Source organism: Alexandromys fortis, unplaced genomic scaffold, assembly GCF_014885135.2.
Source record: "Alexandromys fortis isolate MF-2015 unplaced genomic scaffold, M_Fortis_MF-2015_v1.1 scaffold_67, whole genome shotgun sequence".
NCBI classification, from domain to species: domain Eukaryota; kingdom Metazoa; phylum Chordata; class Mammalia; order Rodentia; family Cricetidae; genus Alexandromys; species Alexandromys fortis.
The window spans coordinates 225,529-243,389 of NW_026067945.1; the positions used below are offsets into that span (position 1 = coordinate 225,529).

Consider the following 17,861-nt stretch of genomic DNA (forward strand, 5'->3'; position numbering starts at 1 on the left):
TTATTGCTACTTCATAACTGTACTTCTACTGTTATGAATTGTGATGTAAATATTGTTTGGGAGATAGAAGTTTGTTAAGGGGGTTACAACACACAGGTCAAGAAACATCGTTGGGCAATTATTAAATTATTTGTGCATGGGACTTTAGTTCAGTGGTGGAGTATTTGCCTAGCATATATAAAGATTTTGGACTGAAGATCCTCAGGGTGTGCATACATGTGTAAACACACACATATGAGTGTGTATGCACACACACACACATGCGCGCACACACGCACACACTGTTAACTCCTCCAGTCAGCCTGGACAGGTTTTGCCAGGGCCCTCCCAGCCCCTGCTCCCAGAGGGATCTGCTGACTCTCCACCTACAATCTCCTCCTGAGGAAGGCCAATCACTTCACTGCTCTGAGCCTCCTCCACATGAGGGTGATTTGGTGTCTGAGGACAATATAACTCGAACAAAGGCATCTGGGCCTCAGCCTTCTCCATAAAAAAAGCCACCGCAGGAAGTTCTCCCAATCCTTGTGGCCTGGATCCCCATGCTGCCCCACCCCTTCTCCCTGTATTTTCTCAGCCATCGCCTGCTATTTTTAGAGGGCGAAAGACATGTGCCCTCTGCCTCCTTTTCCTTTGAAAGTCTCCACAGCACCCAGTACAGAGTGTAACCAGAGATTGCTCATTCATTCCTGGTCGTCCAGACCTGAATAATCACACCTAAACTATATTAATTACAACACTGCTCAGCCTATTAGCTCAACCTTCTTATTAACTAACTCTTACATCTTAAATTAACCCATTTCTGTCCATCTGTGTATGGCCACGAGGCTGTGGCCTACTTGTATGCCTCCAGCATGTCCTTCTCCTTTGGCAGCTACATGGCATCTCCTTGACTTTGTCTTCTCTCTCTCTCTCTCTCTCTCTCTCTCTCTCTCTNAAGATCTGGGTGTCTGTCTCCTTCGGCAACTACATAGCATCTCTTTGACTCTTCCTACTCTCTCAATATATCTCTTTCAGCCTGGCTATATTCTGCTCGGCCATCAGCCAAAGCAGCTTTATTTATTAGCCAATAAAAGCAGCACATATAAAGAAGGATATCCCACATCAGCCTTGCATTAAGGAGATCTTCAGCCAGTGGATGCCAGTGAACTAAGTCCATCAAGTGGGAAACAAATACATGTCTCTAGGCCACCTCTCTTACAAAACACCAGATCCCTAAACACATGCGACACTTTGATTGAAATGACCACTCAGGTGTCATAGGCAAGGCCAAGGCCATAGCTCAGCCTTGCTCAGTGAGACATCGGGTTTGATTCCCCAGCATTACAGAAAAGAAACACACACACACACGGAATAGGAAACTTCCTATTAATGTCATGTTAATTTTTTTTAAAAAATGAATTGATTGATTGTACTCATACATGAGTACACGGTGCACGGGTGGAGCCAAGGATAACTTGCAGGAATCTGTTCTCTCCTTACACGTGGGTTCCAGGGATTGAACTCAGCTCGTCAGGCAATATGGCAAACACCTTTCCCCGCTGACCCGTCTTGCATGCCCAATGATTTTTTTCATGAACCTGGGTTCATGGAATCTAATTTATATTCTTTTCTCTTCCAGGGTCAGAAAGCTTGGATAGAGAGAACGTTTTGCAAAAGGGAATGCATCTTTGTAATTCCCAGTACAAAAGACCCAAACAGGTATGTTGGGTACAATTGTGGAGGTATTGTCTGAGTCAGGGCTCGTCCAGCATGCCTCAGCAACTATTCTAATGTCTGTGGGAGAAGGGAGTGGAGGCAAGGGCATGCCAGAATTTGTCACCACGGGAACCACTAATACAGATTCATGGGGCTATTAAGTGCCTCTGTTGACAGGCGAATGCCTCAACAGAGAATTTCTCTTTGCACCTCTTCCCTGGGCTCTTTCTCAGCCAGAACTTTGGAAGTCTCAGGATATCTTCTGGGGTGTCTGCAGCTCAACTCCATAATTTGTTTACATGGAAGGAACTTCTATCATTGGGAAAGACTGAAACAATATATCTGCAGAATACATGACCAAGCAATCTTTTCAAGTACAGACCATAGGCCAAGTTGTAACGTAAGACTCAATATTCTCACACAAGTCAAAGCCTAGTCCTGAACCATAATTAAATAAAGTCAGAGATCAAAAGAAAAAGAAAAAAATTGGCACCTCATAAAGTGAAGATACTCCTCAGTAACCAGTACATCAAAGTTGAAATCAGATGGGGAATAAAATATTCCAAGATAAATTAGAATAAAGATATAACACAGAGAAGCTGAGGAGATGTGCTTATATAGGCTGAGAGGGAGATTTGACCCTGAATTAAGAAAGAGGAACTTCTAAATAAACATCCTAGCCATCCAGCAGAAGCCACGGGAAAAATAGGAGCTGAGTGGACAGAAAGCAGGCAGAAGACAGCCCTGCTTCAAGAGAGAAACGAGGTGGCCCACGCTGCAGGACAGAGGGACCTCGGTGGCAGAAGTCGGAAGCTGTTCTTGGAAAAGAACAAAATCCTGGGAATCAGTCAGCCAAGCTGATGAGGACTAGAATGGCAGGGTTGAGAGCAACAGCCGGTCTTAAACAGAAACCAGCATGAAGAAATGCTGTGATTTGTACAACAAATTAGAATTTAGCAAATTCCCAGAAAGGTACAAGCTACCCAAGCTAGCTCAGGGGAGAAATATCCAACGGAAGCACACTTAAGTAACTGGTGCGATTAGGGTCAGTGATTTAAAGCCTCTCCATTGGTCCTCATTAGCAGTCAGAACGAACCCACGTCCAGACAGTCTCTCTCCACTGACTTCTGAAGCCATTCCAGAACAACACAAATCCTCAACACACTCTGCCCAAAACATGTTGGGAGCACTCTGCCGACTAGTTGCATGAAGCCAGTAATGCAGATTCCCAAACTGAGACATTAGATATTAGTTAAAGAAATGAATGAAATTCCAAGCAGTTTGGAAACCATCCCTGTTCACATATCCAAAGATATGTCACTATTAAAACAGCAATGCTCACAAAATGACCCACAAATTCAACTTAATCCCAGTTGACAACTAATCTTGATGTCAAGCTGACTAGATTAAGAAACACATCCATTAGTGGCCCACACTTCTGGGCTTGTCTCTAAGGGCGGTTACAGAAAGAGGTAGCTAAGGGAGGAAGGTCTGCCCAGAATGTGAGAGACACCATCCCCAAGGTCAGGACCCTGGTACAGCAAGAGGGAGAACAAGGACGTCTAACATGGGCCTTCTCGCTGTGCCCTGGCCTCTGTGAGAGGTGACCCGTTCTGTTCATCTTTCTCCCTGCCGTGATGTACAGAGGTCTCTGAAACTGTGAACTAAGTCTTTCCTCCTTATTGTGGCTTCTCTTACTGTTCAATTAAAAAATAAATCTCGGGAGTCAGATAATAAGGGAATAAAACTGAAAGATTCACAGAATGATGAAGAAACAATCACCTCCCCCTCTTCTCCACCTTCCCTGATCAAAAAGGCCCCTCCCCATTTTTTTCTGTGTGCCCCTTTATCTTCTTCTAGTCAACTAGAAAACTCTATGGTTCACTCCGGCTAACTGAATGTGGACTCCACCCTCCCAACTGATACCCAACTCCATTTGTGGTCTCGGAGTAAGAACACAAACAAATCTCCCGAATGTTCCACAGATGACAGCCACAGAAGCCTGACTAACATTACCCCTCTGGTGGCTTTGTTATAGAAACTGACACTCGAGTTCTAAAACGTACACGAACTTTTGTAAGACCCCAGGGCAGTGAAAACAACTTGAAGGGAGGGAGGGACAGAGGGTGGGAAGAATGGGGGAAGGAGGGAAGGAGGAAGGGAGGGAGAAGATGAGATGGGGGAACCCAAGGGGGAAAGGAGAAGAAAGAAAAGAATGGAAAAGAGAAACAAAGAGAGGAGGAAGGGAAAGAAGAAAGGAAAGGGGAGAAAGGCAGATGGAGTAGGAGAGAGAGAGAGAGAGGGGAAGAAAGAAACCCCAAATATCAGCTCACAACACTGATGAAAAAACAAGGATGGAAGGAAGGAAAGCCCTCCGCGTTGGTACCAAGGCATCATTCTGGGCCCTTGCTGTTCTCCCTAAGGGACATTCCAAGCTTTGGTGGTTCATGCACGAACTATGTGGCAGCCAATCAGAACAGTGACAAAGGCAACCCTGGACATACATGGAAAAACCAAGGGAATTGCTCAGAGGAGACTAGGAAGGCGGGCAGTCTACAGGTTGACTGAGCTGTGGAGAGGCACTGAAAATCAAGATCTTCAAAGCCCATGGCTGCTCAGGACAGGACAACTCAGCCTTCAGTGCTACTTGGGCAGACAGAAAGGTTTAACTAAAAACTAGAAGAACCCTGTAGCACCGTAGAGTTTCAGAAGGTCACTTATCTACTCCAAGGCTATGGTTGTACTTTACCACAAACTGCTCAGCAGTGTTCAGAGGGCTCCCCGCCTGTTAATGTCCTCAAAACAGCAGAAAGAGAACCTCTTACTCAGTGAGAAAGGACGGCCATCCAATGTGTTGTAAACAGCCTGGAATATGAGAAGTGAGGTGTCGCTTTTTGGGCACAGAAATGGCCGGGATCGCTTCTGTCCCTCATGAAGCCGATGACTAAGATTCTTGTGGCCCTGGTTAGACCCAGCTCATCCGTGCAGGCTGGTTTATACTCACTGATGGGAGGGGAGGGGGAATGTTGCTGAACAGTCTGACTTGCTCTTCTTCCAGGTGTTGCTGTGGGCAGCTCATCAACCAACACATCCCTCCACTGCCGAGCGGGGCTCCCAGCACAACAGGGGAGGAGAGCAAGCAGGTGGACACTCAGCCCGGGAAATGGTCCGTCGGCAAACACACCCAGAGCTACCCAACAGACTCCTATGGGAGTCTGGAGTTCCAGGGTGGGGGCTACTACAATAAAGCCATGGTAAGAGGGGTGATGGGGCTCTGTGCACAAGGACCCAGCCTTCCCCAGTGCCTGTTTCCTGGATGCAGAGACCTGGGTCTTCCTCCGACTTAAAGCTGAACCTTCATAGGCACATTGCCGCAAGTCCACGCTGTAGATCTGTGTGGATGGATTTTAGATCACTGTAGAGAACACGCAGCCTCCATGAATCCACCCCAAGCTCTAAACCACAAGACACACCCTAGCCCAACCTTGCACTCAGTCTCCATTGCCGCATTCCTGGTGCCCTTTTTTGCTTTCTAGTGCTATGATAAACCCTGTGACCAAAAGAAACGAGGAGAAAGGGATTTATTTCTACTTCTGTTTCTAGGTAACATCGAAAGAACTCAGGACAGGAACCTGGTGGCAGGAGCTGAAGCCATGGCCTCGGAGGAATGCTGCTTACTGGCTTTCTCCTCATGGCTTGCTTAGTCTGCTTTCTTATACACCCCAGGGCCACCTTGCCCAGGGGTGGCATCACTCACAGTGATCTGGACCTTCCCACATCAATTATTAATCAAGAAAATGCCCCACAAACTTGCCTACAGGCCAGTCTGATTTAAAAAAAAAAAAAGTGCTCTCTCAGTTGAGGTTCCCTCTTTCCAGATGACCCTGCCTCTGGCTTGTGCTGAGCTAACAACAAACAAACAAACAAAATAACAACAACAAAAAACCCCACCAGCATCCCTAGTGATGAAAAGTTCTTTAAACAACAGTCCCAATAGCAGGGGAACTGGCAGCCTGCGTGGTGCATGCTGAGCCTCTGCAAACATTCTCCTCTGAGCTCAGCTTCCCTGTGCCTTCTCAGACAGCAAGAGGAGGGGAACAGTCCCTCACTGCTGTCGGTAGGGAAAGCTAGCTCCCTTTCCGATGTGTCCTGAAGTGAGGGGAGGTGCCAGCCCAGAACCCCATGCTGCTGACTCTTAATACTCTTTTTGCAATTTCATCTCATTTGGTCCAACATTAGAATAATAATGTAAATAAATAATGTATATAATAATAAATAAAATTCAGTTATGTTCCAAATACTACAACACAAGATTTTCTGGGCTAGCACCCTACGTATTAGAATGGACACAAAATAACAACACAGAGGAATCATGGCCCCTGACCACTGACGTCTTTTTCACCCTGAGGAGAAGAAACTAGTCCAGATGTGGACCCATGACCCTTCCCTATGCATTCGATGATAGCATTCTCAACTTCCTGGACCACTGTGAACCAATTCTTTCAAGGTTAAGTTTGCAAACAAAGTACGAGACATTGAAATATGTTTGAATGTCTGACAGAAGAAGACAGAATCTTTAGCACAGATTGATACCAGCTCTTGTGTGATGTAAAGATACTGTGCTAAGTCACTTAAAATATTCATTATAAACCATTCAGAAATTCACATTCGTCTGGTAGATGGACACTACAACACTTTAAATGGGGGACTTTTTTTATTATTAATTGCCATTTTATTTTATATTTTCTATTGATTTTCATTGAGCTCCACATTTTTCTCTGCTCCCTTCCCTTCCTCTTGCTTCCCCTTCAACCCTATCCCAAAGTCCCCATGCTCTCTATTTACTCAAGAGATCTTGGCTTTTTCTACTTCCCATGTAGATTAGATCCATGTATGTCTTCCTTAGAGTCCACATTGTTGTTTAGGTTCTCTGGGATTGTGATTTGTAGGCTAGTTTTCTTTGCCTTATGTTTAAAAGCCACTTATGAGTGACTACATATGATAATTGTCTTTCTGGGTCTGGGTTACCTCACTAAAAGTAATGTTTTCTAGCTCCATCTATTTGCCTGCAAATTTCAAGATGTCATTTTTTTCTGATGTATAGTACTCCATTGTGTCAATGTACCACATTTTCCTTATCTATTCTTTGGTAGAGGGGCATTTAGGTTGTTTCCAGCTTCTGGCTATGAGAAACAACACTGCTGTGAACATAGTTGAGCACATGTCCTCATGACCCAATTGAGCATCCTTTGGATATATATCCCAAAGTGGTATTGCTGGGTCTTAAGGAAGGTTGTTTCCTAATTTTCTGAGAAATCACCACGCTGACATCCAAAGGAGCTGTAGCAGCTTGCACTCCCACCAGCAATGCAGGAGTGTTCCCTTTACCCCACAACCTCTCCTGCATAAGTCAGATGAGGGACTTTATAAACAGAAATGTACTGTGTGTGCTTTAGAGGCTAAGAAACCTACAGTCAAGGTCCCAGTTCATCGAATTTCGCCCCCTACTTAATAAAGGACACCTTCTTGCTATATGTTCATATACAGGATGAATGAGTAAACTCCCATGGGCCTCTGGAGCACCGTCCCTTATCTACCTCTTACCACTACTGCACTGGGATCGAGTTTTCGCATGTGGTTGTCATGGTAACAGCAACATTTGGATCGTGGCACTGGTGTCTTGTGTTTTCCGCTGCTAAACTGACCATCTTTCCCTAAGTTCTCTCTAGTCACTTGGCTGCAGGTTAATGCAGAGGGCCTCGAGGCCCTGAGGGAGCTTTTCCTTGGACATGTGTGGTAGCCCTGCTCCCTCTGACAAGACAAACAAAACCAAGATCAGGAGGTGAGCACTATTCCTTCTTTTGCAGTACATCCGCGTTTCCTATGACACCAAGCCAGATTCCTTGCTCCATCTCATGGTGAAAGATTGGCAGCTGGAGCTCCCCAAGCTTTTGATATCCGTGCACGGAGGCCTCCAGAGCTTTCAGATGCAGCCCAAGCTGAAGCAGGTGTTCGGGAAAGGCCTGATCAAGGCCGCCATGACCACTGGGGCCTGGATCTTCACCGGGGGTGTGAGCACTGGTAAGAGGGGTCCTGCCCTCTCTGGGAATCGGCACATCTGAAACTCAGCTGAGGTTGCAGAGGGCCTCCTAGTGAGAACAGCCAGGAGACTGGACACATGAAATCCTGGTTCCCAACTGTAATTCAGCAGGGCTGTCCTGTTATTGCTACTGATTTCTTTAAAGAGTATAAACATAATTTTGTTAGGAGACTTTGCATCACCGAACAGGCACCTGAGGCAATCAGCTTCTAAAGGGAAAAGGTTTATTCTGGCTCGCAGTGTTAGGTTCCAGCTTACAGCCAATTGGCCCCATGCCTTTGGACCTGTGGCAGTACCTCGTGGCGGGAGTGTGCAGTGAAGCAAAACGAAGAGAGGTGGACAACTCTTCAAGGGCACACCCCCGTGACTCACAAACCACATGCTGGGTCCTCTCTCTTATAGTCTCACCACCTCCCAATGGTGCCCAGCTGGTCACCAAGCATCTAATATGGGACTTTGGAGGGGGGGACATTTGAGGTCCAAAGTTCGGTGGGAATAACAGAGATGGTCGGGAACATCTGAGTCATCCAGCCTAGCCATTGCTTAAGCATAGCCATGAACAAATGTTCTTTTCCACAAGCCAATAGGCCTTGGGGCATATATGAGTGAAGGAACATGCCTAGTGGTCTGTCTCTTGCTGTTAGCAGTAGATACCCAAGCACTATCAACGAGATCCCAGTGACTTCCGGCTGTGGGCATAGACATCTGTGGAGGAAGCTCTTACCCGGCAGCCGTGGGTGCTGCTCTTATTTTCCAGAAGTTAACACAGGATCATTGGTTATGATGAGCACAGACTCATGGGATGTTTTCTCTTCGTGAAGGAAACAGGTCCCACCGCTGATCCAGGGGATTATGGGGGCTCAGAGCAGGTACCCCTGAGGTTTGGGCCTGAAACGTGGCCTGTGGTTGCTTACAGGGGTCGTCAGCCATGTGGGGGATGCCTTGAAAGACCATTCCTCCAAGTCTAGAGGCCGGCTCTGTGCAATAGGAATCGCTCCGTGGGGCATGGTGGAGAACAAGGAAGACCTGGTTGGCAAAGATGTAAGTTTTCTCTGAAGACATTGACGGGTTTTTAAAACTTGAAGTCTGTGTTTTGAGATCATTTTAAATAAGAAATGCCCTTCTTACTTCCTCTTTAACCCTGACAGCCACTAACATGTTACATAGCTCTATAGCGTTTTTGTTACTTTCAGGACATTGTATCACACAGTAAGCAACCTTAGAGGGCTGGGTTTTTCCAGCCTCTGTAATTCTCAGGAAACTCAGATTGTCGTATGCTCCTTCCCACTTCTGAATGGTGTTCTGTGATATGGATATATACTGCAGGTTGTCTATAACCTCGAAGAATATCTAAGGCTGTTTATAGCTGACCTATTAAAAAGAAAGACAGTTCAGTGAGTGGGTATAGTGCTTGCTGAACAAGCATGAGGACTGGCGTTTGGATTCACAACATTCATATATAAAGTCAGGTGTGATCGCATGTGACCGTAATTCCAGGGCTGGAAATGAAGTCAGAGTCGTAGGGCCTCGTTATCAGCCAGTCTAGCAAGTCAGTGAGTTCCACATTTAGTGAGAGACCTTGTCTTAAAAAATAAGGTGAAGAGCAACTGAGGAAGATGCTTAGGTAGACCACACACACACACACACACATACACACACACATACACACACACGCACGCACACATTTATGTATATACACCACACATACACACATAGAGGTACACACAGAGACATCAGTGTGTGCCAGGGTTTTGTGTTACTGCCAGTTCTCAATTCTCTGGAGTAAATAAGTGTTCAATTACCAGATTGCCATTATCTAAGGCAGTGGATCTCAGTCTGTGGGCTGCTATTCCTTTCAATCAATTTCTAACGATGACAATACACCCTGTATATCAGATGTTTACATTACGATTCATAACAGTAGCAAAATTACAGTTGCGAAGTAGCAACAAAACTAATTTTGTAGTTGGGGGTCAGCACAACATGAGGAACTGTATTAAAGGGTCGCTGTGTGAGAAAGGTTGAGAACCACTGATAGAGCAAACAAGTTTCTTTCGGTCTTAATACACTAATTGTGAAAACAGCCTCCAGAGTGCACAGCAGAGAACCGAGGCTAAGTGTACGTGTGGTATGTGTGCACAGTGCTTGAGTATCCTATGACTCAATATGGAAGTCCCGCAGCGTTGATTGGTATCATGCATCTTGTCAGGTCACGAGAGTCTACCAGACCATGTCCAACCCTTTGAGCAAGCTCTCTGTGCTCAACAATTCCCACACTCACTTCATCCTGGCTGACAATGGCACTCTGGGCAAGTACGGTGCTGAGGTGAAGCTTCGAAGGCAGCTGGAAAAGCACATCTCCCTGCAGAAGATCAACACTAGTAAGTCCTGGGAGGCGGTGGACGTCAGCTGGGGCCTGGCTCCACCAGGGTGGATGCCGGCTGAGAAGGACGTTACCCAAGGATGTTTAGAGTTTCGATTCTTGCCAGGCTCATGGACCACGTTCAGACCCTTTGCCCTAGCCACCATCATTGCCTGCATATAGCAGCCTTGCCCAAGTTCACAGGTTGATCTGAGAAGTACCCCTGCACTGTTGTCATGGTGATGATGCTGCCCATCATGTTGCCTTCATTCCTGTTTACCATAGTCACAGCTATTATTTTCTTTAATGTTTTATTAGGAAAACAGTTTGTTCTCCAAGACTTAGCACGATTCATCCTACGAACAGATAAGTATTGTAGGCCATTAAATATCTCTGTAGAACTGGGTCTCTCACATGGGCTAAGATGGCCAAATGAGGAAGTCCCTGGACCTGGACAGACGCAGAGCCATCTGTTCCTGATGGACACCATCCTCGCTGGTCCATGTGGCACAGCTTTGAGGAAAGAACACTCAGTGCTGGGGCAAATCTGAGGATAAGATAAAGAGAAAGAACTGGCTCCTGGCCCCATGAAAGGATGAGAGAGCTTGTTAGAACAAGGTCGTTGGCATAACCTCCTGGGACGTGCCCACACGCAAAAAACTCTGCCGAACAATTGTGAAGAGATCTCACAGAATGTCTCATTCTTAACATCACCAGCAATATCTTTGTGCACGACAACCTAGGCTGGGAAAAGGCCCTAATGTACGGTACTGTGATATCTATCACTCAAGTGGTTAGGATTGGCGTGGCCACCATGAAAGGCTATGCATTTTTCAAGAACCAATGTAAAAATATTCCTATCAATTCCTTGAAAATTCCATTCAATTTATTTTTATTATGTTCACTCCCCTGCTTCTCCCAGATCTGTCCTTGTCTCCCTACCACCGCCCCACCCCAAATTTATGTCCTCTTTTTAAAAAATAATTCATTGTGTCCTATCGGGCTGACCATGCACTTACGGGTGTAGGGTCATCCACTGTAGTATGGCGAACCTACCAGGGGTCACAGTCTTACAAAAGTTGTCAACCCCTTCCTACCCCCACGTTGAAATGCTGACTGGCTTGATCTTGAGCAGATAGCCACACCACAGCAAGTGCAATGTGGTTTTAAGAATCAGATCCTGATGGATAAATTGGTTTTATTTGTTTTACACTTTAAGTTTTTTTTTGACTTGGAAGTCCTACCTGGACCCGTGACTTGTGGGCTTCCCTTTGTCATCCTTTGCCTAGGCCTCTGAGTGGGGCAAGGACAGCAAAGGGGGGCTCAGTAGTCACCTCTACTGCATTGAGCTCCATGAGCCCGAGCCAAGAACAAGTTCTCCTCTGCTTCCGGAGATGAAGTCACCACACTCCTAGAGATATAAATTTCCAAGCCTGTTTGGATGGGAATCACAAAGACAGAGGCGATGCCATTTTGATCCATTTGCCATTATTCCTTATCCATGACATACCTTCAATGCTTGTTTGCTGAAACCAACTCTACTGCAGCTCTTCCAGCAGGAGATAACAAAGTTGACCTAAAGAGAAAGTATCTCTGGGGGGAAGGCCTAGCAGGAGGGAAGCTGAGGCTCTGAATTCCCTCATTGAGAGTCTCCAGGTTTCTTATAACCTGTGCTGGCAAATTTTAGCTGAAGCTCTTGAGATCTGTGAGGTCAAGGACATTGCCCTTACTTGATACTTGTAATATTTGATCACAACTCTGGAAATCTAGCAAGACCTGACAGCAAACAGTGACCCTGGGTCTAAAATCCAGAGCTTCACTGGCCACAGACGGAAAACATTCAGGAGAGAAATTCAGTCTTTAATTAATGTGTACAGTTTTTTTTCCCCTAGTCATTGTCCCTAAACAACACAGTATAATAACTACTTCCACACCATGACGTCATGTCAGGTATTTCAAGTCCCCTAGAGGTGGTGTGGAGCACACAGAAGAATGTAGATGTAGATAACACACCATTGCATATAAGAGACTTGAGCATCTTGAATTTGGTGTCCAGCGGTGGGTAGAATGATGTTCCGGAACTTATGCACAGTAGATGCCAAGGAGCAACTATGTAATATGTCCTGGCCAGGCAGGGGTGACATTATGAGGGAGACAAATTTGTCATGAAGACTCCACTCCCACTGTTCTCCCAATATGACGTCAGCTTCCCAGACTTCCCCTGTCACCTCCTGCTTCCTTGAGCCCACCCTGCTGGATCTGTTCCTACTGTGTTCTTGAAGAGCCCAATAATTTACTTCTTTTAAAGCAGAAGCAGATCCTGGAAATAAGTCGTTAGAAATGGGCTAAGAATGGTCCATGCTTTTGTCCCTAAGATAATAAATATACTGGGGCCAGAAGCGCTTCAGACATCAGAGTTGATGAAATTTTGTCATATTTACGTAACCTTTACCACTAATCATCTCCAATTAAAAAAAATAATACCTGCAATGCTGTTGGTTTCAGACTTGAGCTGTTTAGATTGGGGATGCTTAACCCATATGGCCTTATCCTGGCTCTGGAGGCAGTAAACAAGAGCATACTGCTACACGTTTGCCTCTTCAACGTCCCAAAGGCAAATGTGTTCTTATAGTTCAGATCCATTCCGCCTCAAGAGTTAAGTAAGGTACTGTTTCTTTTACAATGGCTCATCTGTGAGATGGCGCTTTGACCACTAGCCTGGCATTGTAATGCCAGTATGGGAGAGGCCCTGGATTGAGCTAGTTCCTCCCTAGCTTATCCTGCCCACCTTACACTGGATAATCCTTAGAAGACAACCTCCAGCAAGGCACTTCACACCCAGGCAGGGCATTAAAGGAGCGCTCTTAACAATGCTTCTTAGCTCTCACGCCCAGGTGTCCCTGTGTCAGGTTCCTTACAGGTCACATGGAAGTGTAGGGGAGCTCAAGAGTTTTGAGGTTCCGGAGTTCACAGTGAGACCATAATATGAAGTTGGAATGCAGGAATGAACACAGTCACCCTTCCCTGACTTAGTCCGCCTGTTGGTCAACACTAGGGCCATAGGGAAAGCCCTGGGGTAGGAAGCTTGTACTTTTTGCTGTGTCAGCATTTAAGACAAGTGGGTGATGTTCCATGCTGGCTTGAAGACCAAAGTAGTGTGGTTGTGTTGCAGGGCTGGGCCAGGGTGTCCCTGTCGTGGGCCTTGTGGTGGAAGGTGGCCCTAATGTGGTTTCTATTGTGCTGGAGTACCTCAGAGAAGACCCTCCTGTCCCCGTGGTGGTTTGCGACGGCAGCGGACGTGCCTCTGACATTTTGTCCTTCGCACACAAATACTGTGAAGAAGGAGGGTAGGAACCGCATGGGATGCGGGCGAGCTCTTAATGGCTTTCTGTTAGGCTGACTTGAACCGCTCAGGCATCCCAGAAATGTCTAACTCATAAGGAGTTTTCTTGACCTCCTCTCCAGTCCCCAAGGTCAGTGTGAGAGCTGCCGGGAGCTCCTATCCCTGCCTGAACCCCCCTCTCGGAACCCTCTCTCTCACGCCTTCATTTCCCCTTATAAGTCTCACAAAGAGCTAAACTGAGGCCAGTTTTTAATGCTGCCTTTAGGCCAGGGTGACTTTTTTGTCTCCTGGATGCAAATCTCGGCCATTAGCAATCGCAAATCAAAAACACTCGGGTGGGCAAAGTTGGCCCATTTACTCGGAAGTTGCCCTACTTCCCCTGATTCCCTCTTTATCTCCATCCCTTTGAACAGGACCATAAACGAGTCCCTGCGGGACCAGCTCCTCGTCACCATTCAAAAAACATTTAATTACAGCAAATCACAGTCGCACCAGCTGTTTGCAATTATCATGGAGTGTATGAAGAAGAAAGAACTCGTGAGTGTCTTCAGTTTCTTTCCCAACACATTCCGGGGAGAGCTGTTTCCTTGTCTTCCTCCGCCGTTTGATGGACTTCTGCACCCTTCAGCTGACCTTCCCAAAAGGCGACTTCCCGTATGCACCTGTGGGGGGAACAAGCCCACAGGTAGTCCCAGGTGTTTCCAGACCTTAGCAAACAGGGGGTGATGTCACACCAACCATGTCTCCCAACTCAGAGACGCCAACCATAAATCAGACTTAAAGTCCCTGGGAAGAGAGCCCTTTAGATGTGGTTATAAAGTCAAATTCACTTCCCTTTGCAAATGCGGGTGTCGTTTCTCTTTCCTTCCTTCAACTGTATTGATGAGGCATTGGCCCTCCTCCTTCACTTGTGATAACATATCTAAATTCGCAAATCCCCTGTTAACGTATTCCTTCTGATTAGATGTGTGTTCGGCAGCTCAGCTGGCTATTTAGTGAAGATCCCGAGTAAGCGCCCTCTGCCCCAGGTGGGATAAATAATAAACTCCTAATCCAGGCAAGGGTCCCATCAGCAAGAGCAGCATGGAAACTCCTGGAAACTGAAAACTTTTGTGAGCTTCTACCCAGCCTTCTGCTTCACTGCACCAGTCCTTGTGTTCAGCTTTTTTTTTAAACAAAACAAAACAAAAACAAAACAAACAAACAAACAAAAAAAACACAACAGCTCCTTCTTTCTCTTGTTGCCTTGACTCCATCTCTTCCCCATCCACCCGTTTCCAGGTCACCGTGTTTCGAATGGGTTCTGAGGGTCAGCAGGATGTCGAGATGGCAATTTTAACAGCCCTGCTGAAAGGTGAGCCTCTGGGAAGGGGTGATTCTGATTTTTGTCTTTTCAGAGCTGCCTGGCAAGGGCTTTGCCAATAATGAATGTTCCTTCGCTTCCCTCCTCCTAAGGACTTTTAGAAAAAGAACCCTGAGCCGGCCAGGTTGCCTGGGGTGACCTGAGCATGAAATGCTGGAATGACCGGACTCTAAAGAGGGCTTTTTGTGGGACCCATGGACGTTACCAACCCATCAGAGCTGTTCCTACCCATAGCTGTCCCAGTGGGTCTGGTTTCTGAACACTGCACCCTGCCTCTAAAGGCAGGTTCTGATGAGGAGCTTATGATATGGCGGGGGTGTCTCTGTGGGAGGTATATTTCCTCCCTGCCTCTCAGCTAGTCTGGGGCCACAGGGACAAGAGGACATTCACCACAGACTTGATGCTACACTGGGTGCTGCTTCAGGACTTACGGTCCTTGGCCCAGCTTGGCAGAGTTCTCTCCTTTTTAGATGAGAAAAGAATGAATTAGTTGGCTCCTCCTCCATCCCTTCCAGGAAACCACGCCCCATTGGCTTGGGATGAGGTTGCCTCTGGCTTCTTCTCAGCAAACCTAAAAAAAAAACAAAAAGCAGAGGTCTTAGCTTTGGTGGTCATTCGGGGTCAAGAAAGAAATAATAGGTGCTTAGTTCCAAACTAGCTCCCACCGGGAAGTGAGAAGCCCAAGTTCCCTCCCCAGAACCTGGCAAACTCAGGTGGTCCAGACACAAGTGAGGAACACTCACTTCTTCCTTTCCCAGGAACCAACGCATCGGCTCCTGATCAGCTGAGTTTGGCACTGGCTTGGAACCGAGTTGACATAGCACGAAGTCAGATCTTCGTCTTTGGCCCGCACTGGCCGGTGAAACTTTTTTTTTTCTCTGTTGTTTTTGTTTTGCTGGAGACAGGGTCTCATGTAGTCCAGGCTGGGCAAGAATGTGCTATGTAAGCAAGATTGTTCTTGAACCCCTGATCCTCCCGCCCTTACCTCCCAAGTGCTGGGGTTAAAGGCCTCTGTGCCTGTTGGAACAGTTTTCAGTTTAGAATATTTATTGTGACTTGGCATGGTGCCATGTTAGTGTGTCCTTGATCATGACATGGATCTCAGGAGATGATCTCAGGGTTCTGATCTGGGAAATCCACGAGATTATTGGAAGATGTTGCTGTTTAACTTCAAAGAAACCAAAGAAAAGCGGGCTCTTAGCACTGATTCCGCACTGAGCGGGTCTTCCTGAGGAAACTAACCACCAAACCTTTCATCATTGCTGGTGAAAGAGGGTTTTTATCCTTTGAAAGAAGAGCATCAAAATTAACGGCAGCATTTTCTTCTAGGGCGCTGAGTTTCAGGCTGTTTTGTAAAACTTCGGCGGGGGGGAGGGGAGAGGGGGCTAGAGAACTCTGCGTGTGATGTGTATGTGATGGGATTGCTGTATTCTTTGCACTAGTATCTGTGGGATGCTTTAATGTACTGTATGCATCAAGTCTGTGCACAGCATATGTGTGGCAAATGTGGATTATGATATATGGGCTGTGATAAAAAGATGTAGTTTAATGTGTGATGTCTGTGGGTTTATGGCATGTATCTGTGTTGTGTGTGTGTGTATGTGTGTGAGAAAATGGAAAGTGTAACTTTTGTCACATCTGTAGAATAGTGTAACACAATGTAATACCCTGTGTTGGATGTGACCTCACCTGCACAGCACAGGTGTATGTGCTCTATGATGTGTTTGTGACATGTGTGGAAGCAGGCACGTGTATGTGTGTGATTGGTAGGCATGTATGTGTGTGTGTTTTATTGAAGGATATTTTGTATGTTTGTGGCTGAGAAAATGTATATGAAAAAGACACGATATGTGTGTGGTTGGATGATCGTGGATGTTGTGATGTAGGGCAAGTTGTGTGTATGTGCACAAGCATGCAACCATAATGGCCACGTGCACCTAGTATGTGTGATAAGTGACTCAGGTGTCCTTAAGTCACACTCCTTCAATCAAAGCAACTTCTTTGCTCTAAAAATTAGAGCATAAACCAGTGACAGGCTAGAAAGTCACACAAGGAACCCAAAGGAATGTCAGAGACACTATTTCCAGCGATAATTGCTCAGCCCATATTTGAAGTTTGTGGATGTGGTACCTACAATGTTACATCCTGTGTTGAGTGTGATCTCATCTGCACAGCACAAGGGACTATCACCTGCCTTGTGCTGGCTCCATCCGTCCCCCGGCGCAGAACCACACTCATTTCACACCTATTAACCCACCTGCAGAAATGCCCTAGGGCTCTGTCATGCACACCACCTGCTCCTCAGATCTCTCATCCCATAGCTCTGCGGCTGTGGTAGCCTTTCTAGGGCCAGGCAGAAGGCAGCAGGGTTGGAGCGGGGTAGGTGGGGTCGGGATTCTGTTCCTTATTATTTTCTCCCTTGCTAGATTTAGTCTACCATGTTACAACCCTGTCAAGGTTTGTAAGATTCCAATTATGTCATCCACCCGACTTTCCTCATGGCTGAAGCAAATGCCACCAACACCCTGGTCTTTCGCTAGGCTACCACTATTCTTTTGTTCTCTGCTCGTTCTCCCTGATATTCCATTTTAGTGTGGAGTGTCCACCTCTAAAGTGTCTGATAGCCACCTGCACCCATCAGCAGCCCTCTTCTGGACAGCCCCTGAAGCCCTTCCTAAAAACCCCTCCTCTGCCAGCCCAGGTTACAAGCTATTCCTCTGAGGTTACCCATGATGCTCTTGGAATCCCGGATGTCAGCAAGGAAGCAGAGTAGGTGAGTTCACCCGAGCAACTAGAAACTCTCTTCCTATAGCAACCACACCCTTGTGCCTTCTCCACTCCACACAGCAGCAAGGCCAGAAGCTGCAGCAGGGAAGGGCTGCTGTGTCCCACTTGCTCACTGTGTTTTCAAAGCTGCGCATTTACTCACTCACTTAGGACATGTTGGTTGATGGCTGCTTCTTGTGTCTGGGGCTCTTGTTTGATGCATTGGGGACAC

General features: G+C 46.5%; 1 protein-coding gene across 2 annotated transcripts in view; it reads left to right on the forward strand.

The window, feature by feature from the left end:
- The window catches only part of Trpm1 (transient receptor potential cation channel subfamily M member 1), a 95,816-nt gene that overhangs the window by 31,300 nt on the left and 46,655 nt on the right, over nt 1-17,861 (forward strand). For both annotated transcript variants that reach the window (XM_050149125.1, XM_050149126.1), the window contains exons 2-10: nt 1,619-1,698; nt 4,754-4,949; nt 7,563-7,776; nt 8,712-8,836; nt 10,005-10,176; nt 13,330-13,504; nt 13,914-14,037; nt 14,782-14,854; nt 15,622-15,722. In XM_050149125.1, coding sequence (XP_050005082.1) covers nt 1,619-1,698; nt 4,754-4,949; nt 7,563-7,776; nt 8,712-8,836; nt 10,005-10,176; nt 13,330-13,504; nt 13,914-14,037; nt 14,782-14,854; nt 15,622-15,722 — 1,260 coding nt within the window. The remainder of the gene's footprint in view (nt 1-1,618; nt 1,699-4,753; nt 4,950-7,562; nt 7,777-8,711; nt 8,837-10,004; nt 10,177-13,329; nt 13,505-13,913; nt 14,038-14,781; nt 14,855-15,621; nt 15,723-17,861) is intronic.